Raw genomic sequence first — 27,521 nt, 5'->3', positions numbered from 1 at the left:
TTTCTGTGCCTCAGTTTCCCAATCTATAAAATGTGGTTGTTAATATTATATGCCTTAGGAATACTGAGAGGTTCAATGAGTTGCACATGCAATAGTTCTTAAAACAGTGCCTAGTACAGAGCAAAAATAATGCATTGTAATATCCATCTCTCTGAGGCCTTATGTCATTTAGAACAAATGTTAGCTACTATTAGCAATAATAATAGTTGTATTAGTATCATTAATAGCATGGTATGTCTCTGGTAGACTAATTGCTCTGCTCTAATCTTTCATTCTAGGATTGAATGATTGATTCTACATTTGGAGGAAAGACATACAACAAAATTAAATTCAAGAAGATCTCAAATTAGTTATCTTTCAAGAAGCAACCCTAACAAACATGTAAGCAAGCTGAGTTCTACTTTTGGGTACAAGTAGTACATCTACTTTTGGGTACTTTTATCAACACTTTAATGAGACTTACAAATGTGCATACAAACTACATCACACACATATGCACGGATGTGCACACAGACAAGCACACAGTGGACAGCAAAGAAAATAAATCAATGCGAACTCAAGGGAATAAAACTGTATCATGGGAAACACAGAATTAATGCCTATTATTAATTTTGTCAAGCTGCCCTTAATAGAAGGTTGGTTGTTAATCAGGCCTTGAAATAGTACAGTCCTTAGTGAATGACGATTTATTCTTCTATTATTATTTAAAATTGGACAATAACCTTTTTTATAAGTAAGAATAGAAAATTATCTGGATGCTTTCCAGGGATAGAATTCCCATAGATGCATTCAGAGAAGTTAAAATGTTAATGTTTTAAATCAAATCATGCGCATTATGTTTGATACCTACTTCCTGAGGTACTACTCTAATTTTTATAACTGTAACTCAAGGGGCACAAAATATATTCTGTCCACCTTTGTATTCCCCTCCAAGAATATCCTAGCACCTTTCAAAAAGAAAGCATTCAACAGATAATTGTGTTAAATTGGATGGTCCATTAGTTCTGAGGTAATTGAAGAATCTAAAATGCATTTTGATTCACACAAGGAAAGAGTTACTTTTGGAGTCCATAAGAAAAACAATGCTAATTATGACCATGCTAATGCTTGGTTCAGACCAGCAACCACACTGTCCTTACTTATACCTCCCAAGAGTGAAATTAATCACTAATATTTTAATTTTACCTCTGCCAACAGAACCACACTGAGGTTTCTCACTGTTTTGTGTAATCAAAAAGGCCTGACATTGATGTACTGGAAGAAATGAACTCACTCCTAAAAGAAAATGAAAAATCAGTATGTTGATACTTTGGTCCTAAGGACGTACGTGCTGAACCATGTATAAAAAGTTATCCTCTTCAAAATGACTATGAAGAAAAAATTCAATAGAAATTCTGAAGGGGTAAGATAAAATGTGTAGCAAAGGGATTATATTTTATGTTCCTGGGTTCAGGGAGGCTGCCATTTTTTAGATCAGGTAAAACTATACCTTATGTGTTCAGGATTTGTTATTGGGGACTCACTTTAGAGATGTAATAAACTTGTGCTTCACCAAGCTTTTATTTCTTTGAATCAGAGATGCTTTAAAATATATTATTTTTGAACAAATGTTAGGATATTGATTCATCTCTTTAATGTACCCTGCTTTAAAAGACTTAGTAAAATTATGAGTGACAAATAATAAATCATGCGTACTAAATAAGAAGTAATACCATAGAAGTAGAAGCCATTTAACTGGTACAGGCTGAGTATCCCTTCTCTGAAATGCTTGAGATCAGAAGTGTTATGGATGCCAGATTTTTTTGGATTTTGGAGTATCTGCATGTACATAATGACATGTGGGAGATGAGGACTAAGTCTAAATATGAAATTCATTTATGTTTCATATACACCTTATACACATAGACTGAAGGTAATTTTATACAGTATTTTTAATAATTTTGTGCATGAAACAAAGTTTGTGTATACTGAACTATCAGAAAGCAAAGGTGTTGGGTGCGGTGTTTTCCACTTGTGAGGTCACGTCAGCACTCTAAGTTTCAGATTTTGGATTTTGGATTTCTGAATTAGCAATGCTCAGCCTGTACTAAGAAATAGCAAGTAGTTCCAAATGTACCATGTTATTTCACTCAATTATACTTTGTCTTTCATTGCTTATTACAAAGGAGAAGTCAGCTAGATTAAACACAAGGTAGTTTGAAAACAAAGCTACTGCCACTAATCAAGAAGTTTCAATTTCAAAATCTCTGCTTTTTAGTACAAAACAAATGTTTTGCAGCCAAAGTATATTTACAATCATTTTGTACCGGCTTATTATCTGCCAAAACAGTGTAGATATAACCCTGGGATGGCATTTAGCAGCTTTTTCCAAGATGTGCATTTTTCCCATAATTAAATAAAACCATGCAGTTTTTGCCATAGAAATACACACTGGTTGACAGTTTCTGAGAACAGCATTGCTGCTAAGAAAATTCAATTCTCTTTATCATAAAAGATAACGGGTCACAGATCAGTGGTCTAAGCTTCTCTCAACACTAAAATCTGGGCATATTTAATAGTTTTCTGTTTGGTTTGTGGAAACAATTGGGCTAGGTGAAATGATGATTTAAATATTTCTCTTTACTCACTATTTCTTCAGAAATGGTATAGTTTCTGAAGATTCTGGATGGGATGAAAGTAGCCTTTGCTCCATAAGACCATCTGCTAAAATCTCCCCCAAAGATGTTAAGGGCAGTTATTAAGTGTATTCCTATACTGCTGTTCATTCGAAAATAATCTGGCGCAATTGGGAATGAAATGAAAAATTTTAGAAGAGGAGTTTTCTAAAAATGACTCACATCTCTGTACAAAAGGATAAGAAAAGAAACATACTACTTTTAAATAAAAGGTCCCCTTAAATGTACTGTAAGTATATAACAGTATGGGAAGAGTTGAGGTGAGATTCACAGGTGTTTGTTCTGGGCTTGAGGGAGGGTATAACAGGATGGAAAGGATAATGCACATCACTGTTATATAAAGACACACCAGAAAACTTAAATGGAGTCACACCTCAATCAAATACCACCAATAACTGTTAGTAGTGGATGATCTATGGTGACTGTCTCTGGCATCTGTGCTCAAAGGAACGTAGGTCTCTGCTTTCCAAACTCAGCTATTTACTTGGCTAGCAATCCCGTCCCTTCTTGACTTTTCTGGTATTGGATTTCCTCAGTTATCCCTTCTCCCCCAGCATCTTTCAGCTCTTCTTTTCTGCTAACAGGGCTTATCCTTTGCTTGCAAACGTCCAAGCTTCCTGAAGCAGAGCTCCAATGTCAGGGTCAAACATTTAGGTTCAGTGTTGAAGTCATCTCTGACTCCTCTTTTTCTTTGCCTCTCACATGGACTCAATCATCAAACCCACTTGACTCCCCTTGGTATCTGTTTCTGCCTCCTGTTCCCACAGTCAGCTCCTCAGATCCTGGTTCTTATTTTCTCACACCTGATGTCCACAAGATGCTTTCCACTCCACTTCAAACACAGCTGCCAAGAGAATCTCTTCCAGGTGCTACTTTCATCACCACCTACCCCTGCCGCAAATCTTCAAAGAATCCTCATTCTTTTCAAGCACAAATTTCTTTGCTCTGCACCAAATACCCTCCCAGTTCTGACTTGCGGCCACACTTTACCTTCATCTTCCATAAATCTCCTACTCTACTCCTGCTAATCTGGTTTCCTTGTTGCCATCTACCTATCTCTTCTGCTGGCCTTTATCCCTTTGCTTTATCTCCCATGTCTCTCCATTTAATTATGCATAAGTCACAATCTTCTGTGTATATGGGTGGTCAGGTATAAGACGGAAGTGGGCAAGTGTAATGGATAATGGCAACAACTGTTGGCCTCAGAGTCGGGGCTCAGCAGGGAAAGGAGAGGATGGTGTCCTTCGGAGAGCAAACACCTAAGAGGGCAGCCATTAATCAGCTCTTCTCATGGAGGAAGTCTAGCCCAGTATTTTCAGATCCTCTAAATTTTCAGGAGGAGTCAGAAATCTGTACTTACGTGAAATCTAATTTTTAAATATGCCACAAACTGAAATGTAAAATATGATATATATCAACAAGATGTGGGCAACCTATCTTTGCAGGTTGGGTGTGGCTCATATGCTGCCAGTTTCAACCTCTAGTGGTTCCTAGACAACTCCTTCATCAAGAACCATCTTCACGGCCGGGCGTGGTGGCTCACGCCTGTAATCCTAGCACTCTGGGAGGCCGAGGCGGGTGGATAGCTCAAGGTCAGGAGCTCGAGACCAGCCTGAGCAAGAGCGAGACCCCGTCTCTACTAAAAATAGAAAGAAATTATATGGACAACTAAAATATATATAGAAAAAATTAGCCGGGCATGGTGGCGCGTGCCTGTAGTCCCAGCTACTCGGGAGGCTGAGGCAGTAGGATCGCTTGAGCCCAGGAGTTTGAGGTTGCTGTGAGCTAGGCTGACGCCACGGCATTCACTCTAGCCCGGGCAACAAAGTGAGACTCTGTCTCAAAAAAAAAAAAAAAAAAAAAAAAGAACCATCTTCATGCTCTCTCCCCTCTGCTTGGTCTCCAGAACATTCCTGCTAATATTAATTTTTCCCTTCCCTAGTTTAATGCATTCACTTTGTGTATCACCCATCACTCAAGTGGAATTTCATCATTTCATTGCAGATTCCTTATAAAGTCACTTGTACTATTTATTTATTTCTTAAAGCTTAACTTGTTTTTATCTCTCTGCAACCAGGGAATAAGCTCCTTGAGGACAGGAGTTGTATGCCATCATTTCCTATAACCCTTACAATTGTCTTCCAAAGTATATTCATAAACAGGCACTTATTTAAGGGTGTATGATGCATCTTGGCAGTTTTAAAAGTACAGACATTTTTAAAAAAGAAAATATGAGCTCCATTCTTTGACAGAAGTCTTGAATAATCTGTCATTTTATTCAGCCATACATGTATGTGTAGGAGTAAGCTGTCTTCCACAGAGACTTTTATAATACACACACTTCTATAATAAGCAAGCTGCCCAGTCTTTTATATTCATCTAAAACAAGATGACAGAACAGCCCAGGGTTTAAGAGCATGAGCTTTGGAGACAGACTGCCTGGGTTCCTACTCAGCCTCTAACACTTACTGTCCATGTGACCTTAAACAAGTTTCCCTTTTGTTTCCTAATGTATAAAAGAAAAATGTTAGTAGTACCTACCTCAGAGGACTGTTGTGAGAATTAAATTAGCACACATAAAGTACTTGGTGCGTAACACACAAGTGATACTCAATAAATGTCTGCTCTTAGTTTAGATAATAAAACCTACTTGCAGAAGACATCTGCTATTAAAATTTATAGTATATTTTAAAAAAACATTTAAAATTATTTCAGATAAATTAGAACTAATAGCAATATTTTTGGGTTTATGCTCCAGCCCCTACTCGTACTCCAAAACACCAAAACTGTACTTGGAGGTAAAGAGTTCCTATACTGCTGACCTAGAAGGTTTACAGGTTTTAGTTCTCATTGTACTAAAAATATGTGTACATACATATGCAGATAGCTTCAGCAGCCTCACTGTTATTGGCGGAGTAGTATCCTCAATAATTGTTTGTTAGAATAAGTGAAAAAACTGTTTCAGTTGTTATATTAGACAATTTTGGCATTAGAGATCTCCAAGTGTAGATGTTTCTTGGCTGAAATGTACAGGCAAAGATATCTTGACCCCCTTCAGCATGCCCTCCAAATATAGTCACTATAATACACAGTGATCTCCAAGGTGGATGGTTTGCTATTCTTTGTATGACCTGACCTAATTAATTTCAAAACGAAACAAAACACAATACATTATAGTACTTGCACAAGTTAAGAACTGATTAACTGAACAGTATGAACCTCATGGAGGTTCAAACGAAAAGCATTATATTTTTCTCAATTCCCTGATCTCAGGAGAAATCTCCCTTCCTGGCTGGATAGATCCCTTAAAAATATTTGGAACAAATTCCAGAATTTTCAGGTCACTTTCATCTATTAAAAGTCTACCTAAGTTTAAAATGCCAATCACATGCCTTAATTGGGGCCTTCCCCAGGGTTATCTCCTGGCTCCAGGGTCCAAGGAAATGGGGAGCGGTCCTTACAATGCCACATAGAGAGTGTAGGCCAATCCACTTAAGTGCCTGCTGCCAACTTCCTCTAATTTTCTTCTGGTCTGCTCGGGGTGCTGGGGGTGGGTGGGGGGAGGGTAAATACATGCCTAAAATATTTCTTGCTTCTTACCAAACAGAAGACATTTTTTGCAAGCAACAAAAAATGTTTGATTGCTCACTGACTCCTCCTCCTACTCTAGCCCACAGGAATGGAGTTGGGGAAGTGTGAGCAGTTAGTTTTGGGCTGGGTTCTGGCCCATCCTTCATAAGGCCTAAAGTTAGCCTCTGGTTTAAAGACAACATAAGACAATGGTGGAAGTACAACCAACTGCCCATGGTTATGTCTTTCTTTTGTGTTGGCTCCTGCTAACTCTATACAAGACTGGATGACTTTCTCAGGGGATGTCATGGGCAGGGGTGATATTAAAAATATTTAACAGGCGGGGGAGCCACTTAATCAGAAGGGATGTGCCCTCCAGTTGCTGCAAGGGTACTCAGGGAGTTGAGTCACAGGCTTTTTACTGATAATAGATAGTATTCTGGTGTTTTAGTATTAAGACAGCTGTACTGGTGCAAACCAGCTGAATATCACCCCAGTTCGTAGGAGGTTTCAGAGGGTCCTGAGCAAAGGAATCTCCATTGTATTCTCTGGGAGAGAATGTCCCAGGCCTGCCCTAGGCAACTCCTCCCTATTATTGTCCAATGGCCTGTTGTCTGATCAAACTCAACTACTGTCTATGTATCCATTTGACCCCCGGGAAACTTACACATCTTTATAATCCCCAAACTAAGAGTGTAGCAGGCCATTCCAAGTCTCTCTCTGCTGCCAACTTCCCTCAGTTCTCTTTTTGCCTGATCAGATAGATGGAAAAATCCTCCAATAAATTTATGTCTAAAACCCTTCTTGCTTCTCCCCAAAGAACAAGAAGATATTTATTGCATGTACCACCCTCAGTCTTTAACAGTGATTCTCTTGGAGCTGCCTTCACTTCCCTTGACATGGGACAGGGATAATGAATGGAAAGTACTTCTCTCCCTTCCTCCCTGGGACAGACAGAAAAGTCAAGATATTCCAGATGAGTGGAATGGGTGGCCTATGACATCCCTCCACCTAGGGATGACTTGGGGATTGGAGTGGGGACAAGACGAGGAACCCTGGAGTGGTGGATGGGATATTAGTTGAATTAGGCCAACTCTCTGTAAGTCCCAAGAGAAAGCTCTGGCCCAAACTGGAAGTAGTTTCTTGGTGGCTTTCCTTTTCATTTGTAATGTGAGAATTTAAGGTTGTCTCTTCAGCTGCCAGACAACAGCATCAATGCTGGGTAACAGGAAAAGTCCTTCTCGATATCCTGTTATATTTATTTATTTAAAAAGCTATCAGAAATAATTAAATATTACATTTTGTTAAAGGAAAGTGAATATCGAATACACATGGGATACAAAAATTAAGGAAGCATATCCACTGGTGATTATTTGAAGATGCTGATTAATCCATTGTGCACATATTTAATTACAAATTGGGAAAGCTTTTGGATATTATTCGAAAATATACTGTATTAGTACTAAGAAATCATATTCACTTGGTGCAAATAATAATATGAGAAGATTTTCTTTGTAAATTATTTTTTTAGCAACCCTGTGTCATCAAAAGCATATATTTTTACTCAAATGTTATACAAAACTAAGCTGATTTGCTGTAATTGGAATAGGCTTATTTCAGTCATTTTACCCCTTTAAATTATGATACCAGCATTCAAACATCTGTTAAACCATAGCATCTGTTTCATATTTGGGATGCATCCCTACAAATTAGAAGAGTGTTCTCTTTAATGAGCTCTGATTTAATAAAGAATCCTTTTTTTTTTTTTTAAAATGACTGCCATGCTAAAGAAAGAAAATAAGAAGATGAATTCATCTTCCCCACAGCAAAGTACCCCACAGGTTCATACATTTTTAACAAAAAGTTGTTTAATAAAGATAAAAATTGAAAGTTAGTTTTACAATTTAGTGTTGTTTAATATTTAAGAAACTACATGAATGTTTGTATATATGTTATATACACACACAAAATTATATAATCAGAAAAAGCAGAGGGCCATATATCCATATTACCCAAGAAAAATCATCATTTTTCAAATAAATTATCATATACGTTCTTAAAGATAACAAATTCCTGACCTCACAGTCTCTCTGTTTACTAAGATTTGTTTACAACTCTAATTCCAAAGACACTCTGTCAGATCTTCACTGTCTCAACTGTATCTGAAGTAATACTTTACACTGACTCATGCAGCTCTTTTTAGAACTATTCCCTGATGTCTTCAAATGTTTTCCTTAGAGTTTTCAGTCCTTTGTAGCCCTCTATTTGGGTCTGAATTGGTCTCAGCATGTCAGCTGAATATTAGAAAACAATGGGTTAGTTTGTTCCACTGTTTATATACTTTACTATTTTAGGCCTTTGCATTTTTATATTTCTAATTTAGACCTGCCTAAGTTTCATAAGCCTAATTTAAAGATGTTAGATATTTAAAACTCCACAATTTTTATGATACAAATTAACATAAAATTTAGAAATTTTAGAAAATAATAGGTCATTCCATTAAGTTGAACTACAAAGAATTTACAAAAGAACCGTATCACTCACAAAAGAACTCAGAGGGAACTCGTTAGAAGGAAGTGAGAGAAATGAGAGAAAAGAAAAAAAAAGTTTAGTATAAGAGATTTTTGATCATCCACTTTATACCTAAATTATGGCACCAATACAGATAATTGGTATGAGAATGTCCTGATGTTGAAAATATTTCTTCCACGTGTTCCCTGGAGGCAGAGCAGTCACAGCCTGGCAGAGGAAGCCATTGCTCATGCCCATCTGGCAATGACAGCTCTGGCACCGTCCTCCCCGACCCGCCCTCACCAAGTGAGGGCTCTGTCCTTCACTGGCTTATAAAAGCCCGTTTTCTCCTTTGCCAATGGCAGAGTAGCATTTTATGCCCATGTATCATATCAAATGCATAACTGATAGATGTTATAAAAACAGATTTTAAAACATATCATACGAGTTTTTCACTAAAAAAACTTGAAATTAAAACATCAACCACCTGATTTAAAAGTAGTGCCTTCAAGAGATTTATAGATGTTCAGGGCAGCGGAAAATAACCTAGGCTATTCTTCTGTGTTTGGGCTGGACTTATGCAACCAATCTGAGAGAGACAAAAACCGATCTTATTTTAAAATACTACCTGTGAAAAAGATTTTGCAATATCCCTAGGTATCCTTTTCCAGGCTTAATGACTGTTAGTAGCAAAACTCTGTTTTTCCAAATTAAAGGTTAACCCTCTCATTGTTGGAAAATTAGATAAAACATGTTTTATGGTCACAGGAGAGAGAGTACAGTTTAAGGAACACTGTTGTAAATTAAATATTTTGTGATTTCCACCTCTGCAGACCTTATTTCAATATACTCTTAGGAACTTGCCTCTGCCAGTTGAAAGAGTGCAGACTTTCCACAGCGTTTCACAGGCTCAGCACCACCCAACTGCGAAGTGTTTGAAGAAATCTATATTGAAGACAATTCGCATAAAGAATATTAATTGTGATACCAGAATCTTTGCTTTCCATTTGTACACATTCAGGGACTTTCCTTAGTTTATGCAAATATCATTGCTTCCAAGTACCAATAACTTTAAACATGTCATGCTTGGGATGACCATTTTGAGAACCATTTTTAATAAATAACCTTAATAATAATAATAAAAACAGGTGTGGCTTGGGTGGCTGTTTAATGACAAGGGTATTATGTTGCATATTCTAGGCATTAAATTTAACTCTATAACCTTTAAAGTACTAACTCATAAACTGCCCAAAATAAAAGAGATCTAGAGTTATTTTGCATTTACCAAATGATTAATTCAATTTTAAAGGAATATATTTGGGATCTCTGCAGAAAAATAGCATCAAGTTAGTCAACAAATTTTTTTTTTAAGCTGAGTGTAGTGGCTCATGCCCACAATCCTAGCAACTTCGGAGGCTAAGGCGGGAGGATTGCATGAGGCCAGGAGTTTGACAGCGGCCCGGGCAACAGACTGACATGCTGTTTCTAAAAAATAGGATAAGAAAAATTAGCCTGGCATGGTAGTGTGCGCCTGTAGTCCCAGCTACTCAGGAGGCTGAGGCAGGAGGATCGCTTGAGCCCAGGAGTTTGAGGCTGCAGTAAGCTATGATTGCACCACTGTACTCTAGCCTGGGCAACAGAGCGAGACTCTGTATCTCAAAAAAAAAAAAAAATTTTTTTTTTTTTAGGATCCAATATATATGTGCAAGGCAATATGACAGCAGCTGGGAAAGCTAAGAGTTTTATAGGAAACATAGACTTTGTATTTGAGAGTATGCTCTAACGTACATGTGAAGATTGACAATGAAGAACACAAATCTAAGATACATAGTTGAGGGCCAATCCTATGTCGCTTTTGTTAATGTACACACATTAATACATTGATTACATACTGTTCTGCAAATTTACCTAAACAGAGGCTGGGCACTGATAAAAGTGAACAGCACTGCCCTTTGTCACTTTTATATGAAAACTTCATTTTCAACTTCTAGCCTTGATAAGAGCTGAGAAGGACATGCATTCTGAAAGGTATTTACAAAGCATTCTCCTCCTGGAGAAGTTCTGTCATCATCAGAGTTGCTAGCTATGGTCTAAGCTTTTGACATTCTTTGTGACTCTGAATTCTTTCTCAGTTTAAAACACAGCTATTTCTCAATCCTATTTAGAAATAATCCTGCCTTATGACGATAACTTTACAGGTGACTCCAGTCCCACAAGGGATTCGATGGAGTTGTCCGCTTCAGGAGAGGCTGAGTGTTCACTGCTAGAAGAAATTCTCCCTAGAAGACCTGCTGAACAAGATGCCTTTGTAGAACCATGTATACAATAAGCTACCTAGGCCATCAAAGAGAGTCTAGTTTAAGAAAGTTATGAGGACTCTTTCCTCCTAGGTGCTGTCAGTTTTAACAGAGTCCTTTCCTGTATCATTTACTTTTTCTTTATAAGATACATTTATGGGGCTCAATCTTTCTTAAGTTTGGAATATTTTCCTCTAGCCAAATTTTCACTGATAAATGCCACTTCTATTGTTCCTAGGCAGGTTGAATTCAATTACTCACGTTATCATTAGACTAAGAAAAAACAAACACATTAATATCACCGACTCTTGGTGACTTAAGGGAATGAAGTACTGAACATAGTGCCCGTCCCTTGAACGAACGTTGTATAATAGAAAGAACATGGCCTTTGTGCTGGACAGACAGGGCTTCAGTACTTTCTGCTGTGTGGACTTCTGCACATAATTAAGACTTTGAGCCTCATTTACTTCACCTTCAAAATATAAACGATACCTGTTCTTTATTACATTGTGAAGATTAGACTTGCTGTTAGTGAGAAGCACAGTGTTGTGGCAATATTATGCTCTCAATAAATGGCACAATTATTAGTAATAATGCTTTATCGCTATTTACACTAATAAACATAAGCCATCTTTTTAGTACAATTCCAAAAACCGTACACTGAAATTGAACATAATTAAAAATGGTAATGTTTGAGGTTGATATTTACTAAATTTAGTAATTAGTAGAGCATTATTATAAATTTGTCACATAATCCAATGACTGACACAAGAATTACTGAAGGATGACAAGCTGGGTAGTCTTGCACTACATAGCCCATCTTTTTCTAGTTCTTCCACTGGCTCCCTCTGCTGTCGCTTTTGTTACTATAGGTTTCTGCTCCTTTAGAGTGAGTGAGTGTGTGTGTGTGTGTGTGTGTGTGTGTGCGCGCGCGCGCGCGCGCGCGCGCGCGCTACCACAGATCCTGTGCTCAATGCATGCCTCTTGGTAGAGGCTCAATGAAGAACTACCGACTACACAGATACAGGATCTGCCCTCAGAATTCACGCGCAGCTGTCTGAAAGGAGGCTTCAGAATGGCTCCTTGTCTTTCAAAGGAACACCCTATGTTTAATAAAAACAGTTTTCCTCACTGCCTCTGGGGAAACATTTACCTATTTATAGATACAAGGCAGTCTTTTAAGTGCTTAAGGTTGCTGGAAGCTTGATTTCCAGAAGGACATGTGTAGGGGGAGGTTCAACGTATTTGAGCAGTCCAGTATTTCCTGAATCTCCTAACAAGAAAATTTTCATGGAATGACTTAGTGATGAGATATGATTTCTAAAAATGTTTTTAGACTCCTTAATTTGTGGGTGGGTGGGTGCGCAGGGGGAACTGGACATACGTTCATTTCTGTGGCTTGATCCTTATCTCAATTTCTCTGCAGCATTTGACAGTGGTAATCTTCCTATTGAAAAACTCCTCCCGGGGCTTCTGTTACTGCAGGGTCCTTGCTTTCCTCCTACCCTCAGGCCACTCACTCCTTGGCTGGCTCTTTTTCTATAGTGATCTCTTAAATGTTGTTTTTCCCCAGGGTTTTGTCGTAGGGCCCTCTCTCTTTTTATGTTACACATCATCTCTCAGGAATCTCATCTATGCTGATGGCTTCAATTTCAAGCATAGCTTGTACAATGCTGATTTGTTATACCACTGTTCATTCCTGACAATATTGTTTTATAAAGAGACATATACATACTTTCACGTAAGAACAATATAGTTAATATCTGTTTTCCAATGACTGGTCGGCTCTGAAGGGAAGCGTGTGTTTACTGCACTGGTGGAAGGGGCCATATTGCACAGTATGTTCATGGCTGGGCTTTTTATTTTCCTTAAATTGGATGGTGCTTGCCAATCAGTTAACTCCACTGGAATCTCTCCTGAATATTATGTAATGTTTGGATAAACAGCATTCCTTCATAAAGGTTAGCAAAAGGGTGGGTCTAACAGTACCTGACATATAGCTAAAGTGCTAGGAAAAATGATCACCTTGGATGTTAAACTGGTTATTTTATGGCTGCCTGAGGTGGGTGAGTACAACAGGAAAACAGGTGGTAAAGATCAGAATCCAATTAGGTAATGGTGGAAGTCTTTTGCAATTGTGAGGGGAAGCATAAATATTGCAGCCTGGGGGAAAATGACCAATAAGTACTGAATGAATAAATGAATCAAAGAACAAATGAACACTATGAGGATGAACGGTCTTCCTTACCTTAAAAGAAATATTAATGCTTCTAATAAAACATGTAATACATTCACTGATCAGTTGCAGTGTAAGTATACGGTGTTTTTAATAGACCGTAATATTCTGTAACATATTGAGCATTCCATCATGAAAATGAATGCTTTAAATTTGTACCTATTGCTTATATCCAATTGTGACAATATTTTAAATTTAGTGAGATTATGGTTATACTTATGTTGGCAAAGTAAATGTCTTCAAGGAAAATTTCACTGTCTAAATCTATTTGTCTATTCTGCGGTCCCCAATCCCCGGGCCATGGACCAGCACTGGTCTGTGGCCTGTTAGGAACTTGGCCGCACAGTAGGAGGTAAACTATGGGTGAGCCCCACCCCGCACCTCCCCAGTCCATGGAAAAATTGTCTTCCATGAAACCAATCCCTGGTGCCAAAAAGGTGGGGCGAACACTGGTCTACATCATCCAGATTAGCTGTGTCTTCAAAGTAAATATGTAATTTTTTAATGCAAAGATATACTCTAGGTGTAATAGCCATACACAGTAGAGAAGAGAATATGTGGTTAGGTCATGGCTTTTAAGACCTGTTAAATAATGGAAGACAGTAACTCCATTCTGACATTATATTTGGTCAGTCTTGAATAAACTAGGTCTAAAAAGTGACTGTTGTGTCATTTTACCTCTAAACAACAAAAGATGCAGATAGAAAACTCATTCTGACTGAATTAATGAATCAGAGCCTGGAAACACAGAGTGATGGCACTTCAGATGGGCCAGGTTGAATCTGCATGAAATACTGAGTATCAGCATGGAACAGGAGACAGGCTGAAATTGGGGGGTGGGTTCTCTGCATTCTGTATTTCTTTCTAGATCCTTATTCTTCTCCTTTTAAATGTAAACACTCATGAGGAACCTACAAATTAAATGTGCCTTACGTGGTTTCATAGTTTCACACAGGTTTACTTCAATGGGCTTTAAAATGGTCAGATTTGGTTAAGAAGGAAAAATTCCTTCTCAGCTTACAAGACACAGACCCATGACTCAGTGACGAAAGAATTTTTTTTTTTCAACTTAAAGAAATTAGCAGGGCTTACTATTTTTTAATTAGTATGTTTCTTGGATACATACTTTACACAATAAATGATCCATTTTCAAGAGAAGATCCAGCTAATCTCTTCCTGGAGTTATAAGAGTTTGTAAATAAAATTAACAGAAATAGTTTCTAAAAATTTTGCATGCCTGATCTTCAAATGATGTTACAAATCTAAATGATTTAAAGAAAAAACTGTTTGTTAAATAATATAAACACTCACTTCTAAGTGTACACAATAGGACCAAGAATCCTTCTGAAAAGGGACTGGGGGGTAGAAAGTGGTCTACGGGGCTATTTCTATTATACATCCGTTCCTTCTGCTCTTTACCTTTCCCCTATGAGTTCCCAGAGATATTAAAAAGTATCTTCACAATAATGAGTTAATAATTTCGGGGTTTTAAAAAAAACCCACAACTGTCTCAAACTATGGTTTTCTAATAGCAAACTTGTTAGAAATGTAAATTCTTAGGCTCAACCTCAGACTTAACGAATCAGAAACTCTGCAGGTAGGGCCCAGCAATCTGTGTTTGAACAAGCTTTCCAGGTGAGTTGGATGTATTAATATTTGAAAGTTTGAGAACTTTTGCAACAGACTAATTAGAACAAAAATTCAAGAGTCTTTGGGTTTTCTCAAAGGTGATAGTGTTTTGTGAAATAATTATAAGAGCTTTAGGGATATCACAGTTAGTAATTACAGCCTATTTTATTTCTACTGCAATATATATGCTCATAGCAGATTTCAGTAGATAATTTTATTAGTTTATCTGGGTAACTCTTATTTAGCTTTAAATAAACCAACCCAGTATTGAGCTGATAATACGGTCAGATCATAAGATGTTAGAGACTGAAACTTAGAATTCTCTTGGGTCAGATGAAGAAAGTGATTAGAGAGGTTACATATACTTAGAGAACCACGAAATTCTCTTGTATAATCATATATAACATTTACAGTTAAATAACCAAGGATGCAGTAATTTGTTTAATTTGCTTAGGAATTAGGGCTATGATCAACCTATGCAAAATATAATTAGGAAAAGTAATATACTTATTGATGGGGATTGCATTGGATTCCAGGGCAAAACAGATATTGTATTTTTTTACATTATCCATTTTATTTTTATTTTTTCCATCATATACACCTTCCTGTTTCAATATCTTGAAACAACTCCTAATAAGTGTTCAGATTAACAATTTTTTGTAAAAGTTTCTTCAAATCCTACATATACTTCATGGTAAAAAAACAAATAACCCTCGGGAGACAAGTGCTGTTGAGAAGAGGAGAGACATTTGGAAATGCCTCTCTGCATGACTCTCTCCCAAGTAAGTTCTTTTCTTCCCTAGGAAAAAAAACTTAGTATAATTAAGAGGCAAGGACCAAATCTTCTCATGCTTTGAGGAGTGTACTGAGCAGCAAGGACAAATTAGTTTACGAGAGGCATAGGATCTCACTCTGCAAAATCACAGGATAGTGGCTATTACAACACATCAAACTGGTCCCTCAGGCCTGTCCCTGGGCTTCAGGAGCTCCTAATGAATCCGATGATGATATCGATTAAATAACATTTAATCACGTTCTGAGTGGTGTTAGAAACGCACCAGCACCAGCTGAAATATTCCACACTGGTATTTTAAATTAAGTTGAATACTCTTGGTAGCTAATGCTTATGTAAATATCAGGTGTGTCAAAGATGAGCCACTACCTTTCGAATATTCAAGCTACAGAGTGTAGAATTTAATCAAGCAGAATATGGCAAATAAATTGTTTTGAAAAAAATGTTTCTGAAAAACTAGACGGGACTGGCTCAGGTATCAACATTAGAAATAAATTTAGTCACCATGTCAAAATTCTTTTTTAACTCTGGAAAAAATTATTAGCATCAAATAAATGAGTATTAACAACTGGAGGAAAGCAAAGAAGTATAATTAAACAAAACTATTTCCCACAGTGACAATAACTGCTTGTTTACCATAACGGAAAATTATAATAAAATCATAATTTATTCAGATTAATAAAATTGAAATAACATTCTATATTTTTATCAGTTTTATACAATAGCCCTCAGCAGCTAAGGCAAATACTGTGACAGAGAACACATAAGCAGTCCAACTGATGGTATAAAGTCACGGTGGTTGACACAAGTGCCCCAAAGGGAAGCAACAATTTTTTTTTTTTTGGATGTAAGAGCCAAAAGTAATTTTTTTCTCATTTTAAAAGATGCTAGGTTTCCTCATGCCAAAAGGATATCATTTTATATTTCATTTATGCAGCACTCTTTATTCAAATGAATAAAGTGATTCAATACATCAATATTAAACAGAACAGTCCTGCTTGTCATTTTCTCTCAACCCTATAAAACATCACTTAGTATATATGATACGCATTTTTTGTTGGAATTATAGACAGGGAAAAGAGGAAAGACCTAAAGGGACAGGATCTTATTTTCATAAACTATATACATTTTAGTATTTGTCATATAGTGCTCATTAGAAATGAGCATATGGTTGAAGTCAGGGCGTTTGTGGCAAAATCAAGAATATCCGATTTGCCCCCTCAGCATATCAACCAAGAAACATTCGCTGGGATGTGCTCTCTCTCTCTGGCTGACAAACCAAAGAAATCTAAGATCCCGCAAGAGCTGACCTGATCTAAGCCCGGGATTAAGCACTAATAAAAATACTGGCTGAAGCTACATCACATTGAAAGCTAATTTAACCTGATTTAACAGGTCGTATTCACCACTGCATTTGCCGTGAGAGAATAATTCATGAATTACAGCATCTAATTTCACTACTGGAAGAATTTAATAAATTGGAATCCTTTAGCCTTCATGTTGACAGCAGTTTTTCCAAGCTTTTAAAATAAATTAAAAACAAGGTAAAATGAAATAAATAAATTACTGGTAAATGTCTACTCTGAATGAATGTGTTAATGAATGCTTATAAAAATGGGTATAAAAACAGGAGCTGATTTGACTACGATTTTACCAAAGGCAGCAAAAAAACAATAAACACTGTTATGTTAATAATGGCAAGAGGTGTGCCTAAAGTTCACTATACGTTATTAAAACTCCATTTTAATATTCCTGAGCTCAACAACTTTTCTGCACCCAATAATCATTAAAAAAAAAAAGCTGTACCTCTGCAAACTGAAACAAGGCCGACGGCTGACACTGTTTCGTAGGAGCTTCAGGGTGGGATGTACTTGAAGATATCTGAAAGGAAACAAGTAATTCTTAATGTACAAGGACATTTTTCCATATCAGACCATTAGACTCTGCCATATATTTCTACTGTAGACACTGATAAAGATTAAAAAATGAGTCATCGCCCTCAATCCCTTTTAGAACAGTACAAATGATAAAGGAAAGACAAAGGCCATGTTTCTAAAAACAGATGACTGGAAAGAACAAAAAGACTGAGTCTGGCTCATTTGCCATGTCCCTTGTAAAAGTATCAGCCATGTATCAAACAGCACATATTCAAGAGACTTGTTGAAATGAATTTCGTTATTTTAATGAATTAAAAAAATACATTATTAAAAGCTGGAGGCTGCAAGTAAAGCCAGTTACCCTCTCTCTTCCCTATACCACCCCCTTCAGGCTGTTCTCTCCTTAGAGGCAGCTTGAAACTGAAAGAAGCATAAGGATGTTGGTCAGGGTATCTGGCATTGAATCTCAGTTCTGCTACTCACTTGCAACATGACCTCGGGCAGCTAAGCTAAACTCTCTGAGACTTATTTTTCCCAGGTATAAATTGGTGATGATGATGATAGTCTCCATTTTACAGGATTGTGGTGAGAAAAAATATATAAGCCATAAAATACATTCCTTGGCATGAAACCAGAACTCAATAAATTGTTCACTACATACAAAAAGCATTTCCTTCTTTTATAACACCTGCATCCTCCCATCCAACCCAAACACACACACACACTTTAGTGTCTGACAGCGGATAGAAGTTTCTGCCATACCACACTCGATTCAACTAGGAGACCTTTAGTTTCCACTTGGTAATTATGATACTTTCTTTCTAACTTTGCTCAGAGCACTGTGAGGAAATACTTTTCAAGGATGTTTTGAGAGCAAGGTCAGTTATTAATTTTGGTTCCAAAGTGAACAAAGCTTTTATCCAACTACAAAACAGGGTTAAAGTGAGTCATAAGAGCAGAACGCCTGGGTATCATAACTTCAGGCCATTCCCAGTCCCACAAAAGTCTTTCTATTCAAGCAACTGTGTTCACCAACTCCCTGGAAGGGTATTTACTAAGCAATTAATGCACCTTAATCATAACTCTTCAATCACAAAAACCACTTTTTCCATCTTAATTAAGTTGGTTAGAAAAACAATGGGGCCACGTGGTGATACAGTGTCAAAGTGATGTTTGGGGATGAGAAAGAATTAGTAGAGAGACTGAATTACCGATTTTATTTACCGCTGAAGCTGTTTTAATTCTACAGCATCTTTTGAATCAGACAGACAAGCATTCTTAGAATAAATATCAGTAAGAAGACAAAAGATCAACCAGATCCAATTTTAACAAACTAGATATAAATAAACCATCATGAATGGATAAGATTTAACCAAGTGTTTTGAAGACATTCAAGGGTGAAATTGTGGAAATTCTTGGTCAAACCATGCACCTTGTCATTTCAAGTGACCACCATGTGCAAGTGACAGAATGCAAAAATGAACCCACAGAAATTTTCCTGAAGTCTTAGGAACTATAAACTCAGTAGGTCTTACTTCAGACATTACTTTTTATCCCCACCAACCCTCTATAAAACCTAAGGAAAGTAAACAGTCTATATAAAGGGAAGCGCCTGACCTACAATATATTTCTTTAATAATCAAATCAGGCAGTGAACAAAATAGAACCAGTATCCTGATCCACCTAGTTTTTTGAAAAGCATTTCACAAGTTCTAAACAAAAGGATGTTTTCATCAATTAATATTAAGATAAAGAATTCAATTAATGACATAAAGATGAACTCTCAGAGGAATATTAGGGACTTTTTATATAAAAGCAATAAGATCAGGGATCTCTTTGGAATCTTAGGTATGCCGTAGAAGCCATAAAAATGTACATATGCTAATACACCCAAAATTTCATATAAAATATTAGAGATTTCATTAGATCTTTACGGGTTCAGGGATCATTCATTAAGCATCTCTGCTTTCAAAGTTGGGACCAATTTTATTTAACATGGGTATAAGTGCTGTTGAAAAGGGAGTCCAGAGTGAATATTAAATTCTTGAGGAAACAATATATGAAATAATTGGAATTCATGGCAGATCTCACACAGAGGCAGAAAGAAAAGTGACAGATAAAGGTATCATCTGAGTATATATGTATGTGTACATATATACGTGTACATACACACATGCACACACACACACACACAAAGCATTCTGGTGATACTAGCAAGGCATTTGGGAATATTGAAGGAATGGCCTAATGTGCCAGTATGGAAAGCAGTTTGCCAACAAAATGATGAGAAAACCACCGAGAAAGAAACTAGAGGGGTAAAAAATCTGAAACTAAAAATATGCTCCCCCTGTGCAGAATTGTAACATGATGGGCAAATGCCAGGAAGGGTGACAGTGTAGGAAATGTCTAGTGAAAGACAATTCAAATAATCAAGCGAGACATTTAAGGAAAAAATTAATCAATGAGGGCTCATATTGAGTCTAGGGTAAATATATTTGGGGAAGCAGTCTTAACCTTTACACTTGATATAAAGGATAATGTGCTTTTCTACAACATCTTGTTGAACCAGTGTCAAGAGACATATTGAGCTGAAGAGGTCTGACAAAAGGTAAGATTTTGGAAACTGCCAATCTCATGCTAAAGTTTCAATTAAGATGGGGGAAAGGTACTAAAAAAAGGAATGCATAGTCAATAACCATGAGTTGATTCTATCTTCTGATTTATCAAATCAACATGTAATAAATAAATTCTAATAGTAATTCAATTACATTTTTAACCTTACTGCCCATAAATAAAAATTAATAAGGCTTAAGTGTAATAATTTTTAGTATGACTTAATAATAAGCTTCTATAAACACATAAATGTGTTATTCCTTAGCTAAGAACTCTGGAATTCCAAAACCTCTTCCAAAATTTGATTCTATTTTCCCATTTATGGTTCATTGAACTGAGAAGAATTCTTCATTTCTTTCAGTTACTATCATCAGCGCAAATTTAAGCTCACTTTATAATTTCCTCATGAATTCAGTATAAATTGCAATATATTACCTCAGCAAACTGGAACAATGGTGACTTCTGACGCAATTCAGGGGATTCTGGAACGTCAGGCCTGCATGTGCCAGAGGATATCTGAAACAAAGCAAGGTGGCATGAGCATCACAGGAATAGCTTCCGCAAGATAACAGAGACAAATGTCACATAAAACGTTCCTATCTTAAGGAAAGAATGGTTTTATTTTCCCCAATTTGAAGCAAGACTGTTACAAAAAAGCACTTATTATGCAAAGTTCTATACAAATGACCATTCAGCTGCTAGATAGATATTAATAACACCACAAGTAGGAGGAGACGTACAGAACAATGCAGTTTAGAAAGGTAAATAAATATTCACCTAAGAGAAATTTCTACAAAGTCACCTATTTGATCTCTTGGCTTTTTGCCACCAAATCCAAAAAAAAAATCTACTTCTTTCATGTTCCGTGTTTCCTCACTATTTCATATCACCTAAATATATGAAAACATAAGTGAGATCTGATAATATAAGACTTCTAAAGAAACAAAACTTGTGTCAAATTCTTGATTTCTAAGGTTTTCATGTGTTTACACACAAGCCCCAATATTAGAAAGATCAGTATTTACCTAAGAGAAATTTCTAATATATATTTTCTTTTGTACTATTTACTATTTGCCATCTTCATTATCAAGAAGTTATGGAAATGTCACTTTAAAAAAATTCTATTAATCAAGTACAATTCCCAGGATATACATTTCCTCTTTTATCTTAATGCTAGAATTGATGCATTTCTGCATTTGGCTGACATAATCACTTAGGTAGTCAACTGTAATTCAAAAGTCGTGGGAGACTCAAAATGTTAGAGAGGGAAGGATTTCATTATTCCTCTAATATAACCCCCTCTCTTTTTCCAGATGAAGGGAATTTAGGAGCAGAGAGATAAATGATACTTTCCCTCACAAACATTCAATAATCATTCTTTAATGAACACTTAACACAAGACATACATATGTGTTTATTGTACGTCCTCTCCCAGGTGCCTTGTTTAATCTGTTATTCCCAACACTGTCTGGGCACGATGTATATATTTAACAAGTATTTGTTGAATGAACTAATAAAAGTTGATAACAGGTCTTCTAAATCCTAAATCAGTGTGTTTCCTCCCCATGAAGGAAGGGAGTCTAGAAAAAAGTTATCTTTCACTTTAAAGGAAAAACAGAAGTTTCAAATGCTTTTTAATAATTTATTTTTTGACTACAAGATAATCTAAGTTTACTGTCAAAAATCCAAAAAATAAAAATAGGTAATTTTTTTCAATAAAAATCAGATACTATACTACAGTTACAGAATGTTCTTTTTTTTAAACTTAACAAAACATTAATTTTCCTGAGTCATTAAATCTTCTCCAATGTGATTTTAATAGCTGCGTGTAATTATATTAGATGGGTAAATCCTAAGGAAAGAGCTGCCAGTCAGGTTACGCTCCTACAAACAGTTTCTCACTGAACCTCTTATTAGACTCTGGGGATATGTTTCTCTAACAGTGTCACAGACCACTGGGCAGGAGCAAGCATGTGAAATTTTAATCGTCATCTTTGGATTTTAAAGAGTAATGGCCACCTTCTCCCAGTGATATGCACCACAGAGAAGGTGCAAAAGCTTTAATTAATTTGCCACCTGCGGTTTGGCTGCAAAGCCTGACTCCCTTATTGTCACTTGACTATTTGACATGTTGTGCCAAATGTCCCACCAAGGAGACACAAAATGCACTAAAAAGAAGGCCAACAAATCCTGAAACTAGTAGCCACAAAAGATTGGGCATTTCTTTATTCGAAGGAATATTTGAACAAAATGTATCTTTTATAATTTAGAAATAACAAAAGAAAATCAACACTTTCCTGGTTTACCAAGAAATCCTATGTGCTTGGCTTCTAGATAATTTGGTAAATTATCAAAATTTGATTTAAAATCAAGGTTACAACTAAATTAAAATTACAAAATGTCTTCATAAAGCTTTAATAAAATAGGTGTACATGTGACAGAAATCTACAAAAGATATTTATACTTAAATATATTATCATTTAGGATAGTTACATGAAGTCTATATAACCTATATTCTTATTTTAGATCCCATGATGCATGAGAAATAGTTACCATTTATGAGGAAGTAAGTTACCCTATGGCTTAGAGTTCATTTAAGCAACAAGAAAATACAACTTTCTTTTAGGTGTCATTTATAGATTATTTGGCCACAACACCTCAAGTCATAAAGTTTAATAGTCAAATGATACCCTCTATAAGTCTTTAGGATAGATGGTCTTAAATAAAACTTTCTATTTGAATGGAAAATTCAGATGTCATTATCAAGGCATCTATAATTCTGCACATGTTATGTCATTGTACTATACAATCAAAGAAGTCTATGCATGTGTGTTTGTACTCACCATGCATCTGACACAAAGCAGATGCACAATGACTATTTGTTGACTAACTTGATTCTCTTCATGTTTGTGTGCCTAGGAAGAATCTCAGTGACCAGGCCAGGAAGTACAACAAAGGCTGTCCAATGGTTAAAATAGCAGTTATATAATCACTAAGGCTAAGCATTTCACTCTACTGAACCATGTCCTCTCTCAAAATCTAGTTATGCTTACTTTAAAGCACTGTGAATTTAGCACGTATCTTCAGTGCAGTATAATATAATGGAAATGGCACAGAATTAGGGGCCAGGAAAATTGGGTTACTGCTAAGCTGTGTTGTTACCTGACTTGGATACCTGTCTCTCTACTCCACCGAAGAACAGAAGCAGCAAATCAGAAGGGGCCCAGAGTGGGGACAAGAAAAAGAAAGAGGGCTGGGAAGGGAAGAAACAATGCCAGCAGCAGGATGAGACAGAAGGAAAAGACAGAAAAACTGTAAAGACCAGATACAAAAATTTCATACAGCATTGTAGTCTGTCTAAAACAAATTAAAGTAGGGCAAATAGCCCCGAAAATTCTCCCAAAGGCATCACAAGGCAAAAATGAATATTTACAACTATAATCCTAAATTGTCAAGATAAGTATAATTATAAAATATATTCTTCATTAATAAGACAGAATCTGTGTGATACATGTCAGACATTTCTATCTAAAATCTCAAAATGTAAAAATGGTTCAATGACATGGCAAATGTATTTATATAGAATTCATTTTTGAGTGCTTGATGAATAAGACATCCAATAAAATGTGTACATTTGTACATATGCTAATACAATATACATTTGATAAAGAAATATAGAATTCTATCCATGTCAAAGGGAGAGGGTATTTCCCACAAAAGGCTCCTATCTGAGTAATATTAATCAGAGAGTCCCAGACCTAGTGAAATGTTTAAAACATTGTGCTGTGCTGTATTGCCTTGTTGTTTGCATTTAAGTTACTTTAAATTGCTTACTTTTATTAGGTGGGGCACACTTTTTACGGATAAACATCAATTCCTTGATATCCATTCCTATACTAGAGCCAGTTTACTTTCTAAATATAACATAAGTAGTCAAAGATAGTTTTTCATTAAGAGAAAAGAAAAGATACTAAATAACCAGTGGTTAAATCAAGGGAGAAAATATCCAAGAAGCTGTTTCTAGGAATAGTCTCTGAAATAATCTGTGAAGCCACTAGGTGTTGCTATATGCCCAAAAAAAGAAAACAGCTAAAGGGATTTTTGTTAACCACATATTCTACTTTCCTCAAATTCAATCCTCCCTCTGATTTAGCTATAATTCTCAATAACCAAGGAAGGGGAATGATTAGTATAATTAAAAATTATGATGAAGTAGTATTTTTTTTTCACAGGAGCAATTCAGATAGTGAAAATTCCATATGTATATTTAATAAAAGTGATCCAGCCTCCTGATATGAAACAAGATGAAGCCAGTTACATGCACTGTAAATGTTCTGGAAAGCCAGGTATCATCAAGAGCCCATTCCTACTTTGTAAGGCACAAGACCACAGCCACACACTGCTGGCACTGTGATGAACACATGGCCAACAAACGGGGTACGTGCACTGGTTGTATCTGAGCCACACATTGTACCCTTGCTAACTCAAACATTTATTGCTCACTCATTCAAAAAATATTCAGTACATACTGACTATATGCCAGCCATAAAGACTGCCACTTTCAAGCAGCTTATATTCCACTTGTATCTAGTGTATGCAAGGGAATAAAATGATGAGTAAAGGAATGTGCCTAACCCTTAAGTTGCTTGTAACTCACGTGCAGGGGACAGCTACACATGAAAGAATGTAAGTGCACACTGGTGAAATATTACAAGGCATACGGGACAGAGAAGCGGCCTTCATTCCCTGTGGGGACGGGTGGAAGGAAGATAGGTAGGTAGCGTCTGAGATATGACGAGAAGAAAAGCCAGCAGTTCTCCCACCAGAAGTATGGAAATGATGTGGTAAGAGCAGGCCGGAAAGCGTGGTGGCAATACCCCGTGTGCCTTGCCCAGTGCGGCTGAAGAATAAGACGCGTGGGAGTATAGTGAGAGACAATCAGACTGAGAGAAATTTGAATTCTATGTTAAGAAGTTTGAACATTAGGCTGAAAGCAGCGGGGAGCCAGCCAAGGATTTTAGTCAGATAAGAGATGTGCAGTTAGATAAGTCTGTCAGTGAAGGAGTGCAGGGCGACCTTGGCTGGGGAGGGACTGGAGGAGGAGACCCATTAGAAGGTTAAGGAAATAAGCCAGCTGAGATGCGGGCCCCAATTAAGTCAGAGATGGTAATTACCAGGCCCCAGTAATTGTCTGGAAAGATGTCAGGGCTCAGGGAAAGGGGTGAAAAACATAATGCTTGTGTTTCTAAGGTGGGTTAAAGCCTTTCACTGAAAGAGGGAATTTGAGACAGAAGGCTTAGAGGGAGGTGGGAAGAGATGGTTTGGGGGTACAGGTGCCATCTAGAGTTCAGGAAGAACCTGAGTCCTACAGCACTGCCCTTGGCGACCTGACACCAGCAGTGTATTACATCTGAGAAGAGAGCCGGGCTACCCTGGGGAGCAGGACCAAACAGCATCGCATGGAGTTGAGCACTCCCAAAATCAGAATACCTGTTCAGTCATCTGGCTGAAAGGAAGAATAAGGCCCTGAATAAAAATTCAGGGCATCAGGACTACGAGAGCACTGATTTTACTCCAAGAGTCAAGCTCTTCTGTAATTATAATCTGTGTGGCAGAGCAATAGTATGCGGGAGTACAGAACAGACTCCAGGCCAGTTCTACAAATAACTGCAGTAGAGTTGAGACAACTAACATCATCTTTCTACCTCAGTTTCCTTATTTGATAAAGTAGGTAATGATGCTTCCCTGTCTGCTTGCCCTCTTCACAGAACAATGTGAGAATAAAATGCAATCGCGTATGTAAACGTGTTCTCAACAATGGAACGGTGGTCCTTCTCTTGTGAAGGATGTTCTTTTATCCTCTCGTTCTCCATCCTCCTCTTTCTTACTGCCCACCTTCCACACTACCCTTCCCTTCATCTCAGAGAGACCAAGGTGTGCATGCAAGTTCAGCAACGCAGCCCGGGAACTCAACGAGGATACACGGTTGTCAATCAAGTTGGCTTGTAAAAGGACCTGATTCTCTGGGCTTCGGGCCCTAGTGCTGACACATGGAAGAGGCTGAGCTCTTTGGCTGGATGGGCAGTTCCAGCCAAAATGGGCAGTGAACAGTGACATAAAGGGAGAGATCTTTACTCAGGAAGAGAGAAAGCTCAGAGAGCCCATTTCCTTTCAATGTAAAATTTAAATAAAGTCTATTTCCTCACACAATGTGTTTAAAAGCTACAAAACTATGAGAAGGGAATAAAAAAAGCTTTGATGGGAGTAGGGGTAGGAAATGGGGCAAGGAGGTTAGAATTCAATGGATTTAAATATCCTGGAATAAACATAGTAGCCTAAGAGAGGCACACACCAAATTAACTCAAATGTACCAAAGGATAAGAAAATAAATTTTTTCATTTCATTGATGTCAGAAATTATAATAAAGATGAAAACTTTCAATTGTATCTAAATCTATATGTTTTAAATTTAAAACCCAGTATTTAAAATATGGGCATAAAATCATTCCTTTAACAAATATTGAACCAGATTTTACCTATCTTATTTAATTAAAAATAATGTGGGTTTAAATTCCAGTATTATGACTTCCTCATTTTATAAACTTAGAGAAGTTATTTCACCTCTCTGACCCAGTTTCCTCATTTATAAAATGAGGAAAATAATAAACCAACCTCACAGCGTTCTTGGGAGGCTGAAATGAGATAATCAACGTAAAGTGCTCAGAACAGTGCCTGGCCCCAGGCAGCACTCACGAAATGCCCTTGCTCTGGCTGCTGCTATCTCCACTAGGGATGCGGCACAGGACACCACAGCAGAAGTGGTCAGCATTAGGCCAGGTGGGTGGGGGCCGAATTACCAAGGCCCCTGTATGCTATACAAAGACAAGGCTAGTTCTCCTGGCTTCAAATCCCAGTTCTGCCACTTAGCAGCTACACCATCATGGGCAGGCATCTAACCCTTCTCTGCCTCTGTTTCCTCACCTGATGGTTTAATATTTACTTATAAGGTAAACAAGACAACTCAGAATTGTCTATAGAGTTACTATTACATAGTAAATATTACATAGATTTATTCTTATGGAATACACTTAAGAATTGCATCTTGAATGGAGGCAGTGCTCAGTAAGTGTTAGCTGTCATAATAATAACTACTCTGCAGGCAGGTGGGGAGCCCTGCACAGTTTAAATCTTGTCATTGTTCCTGATCCCAAGTTGCTTAAAGTCTTCTAGAGATAAGACTTACAAATAGAACAATGAGAAAAAAATTTTAAGTACAAAACTTTTATTATAGAATTTATAATAAAGCATAAAACTAAGTATA

At 37.0% G+C, this 27,521-nt stretch overlaps 1 protein-coding gene across 5 annotated transcripts in view; it reads right to left on the bottom strand.

The window, feature by feature from the left end:
• BBX (BBX high mobility group box domain containing) overlaps window positions 1-27,521 on the bottom strand; it is a 264,448-nt gene that overhangs the window by 44,040 nt on the left and 192,887 nt on the right. For all 5 annotated transcript variants that reach the window (XM_069475077.1, XM_069475078.1, XM_069475079.1 and 2 more), the window contains 3 exons: window positions 20,637-20,717; window positions 17,518-17,592; window positions 9,621-9,701 (listed from right to left, as the gene is read on the bottom strand). In XM_069475077.1, coding sequence (XP_069331178.1) covers window positions 9,621-9,701; window positions 17,518-17,592; window positions 20,637-20,717 — 237 coding nt within the window. The remainder of the gene's footprint in view (window positions 1-9,620; window positions 9,702-17,517; window positions 17,593-20,636; window positions 20,718-27,521) is intronic.

Source organism: Eulemur rufifrons, chromosome 7 (assembly GCF_041146395.1).
Source record: "Eulemur rufifrons isolate Redbay chromosome 7, OSU_ERuf_1, whole genome shotgun sequence".
In the NCBI taxonomy this organism is placed as follows: Eukaryota; Metazoa; Chordata; class Mammalia; order Primates; family Lemuridae; genus Eulemur; species Eulemur rufifrons.
The sequence above is the reverse complement of the archived record's forward strand: the minus strand, read 5'-3'. Positions and strand labels throughout refer to the sequence as shown.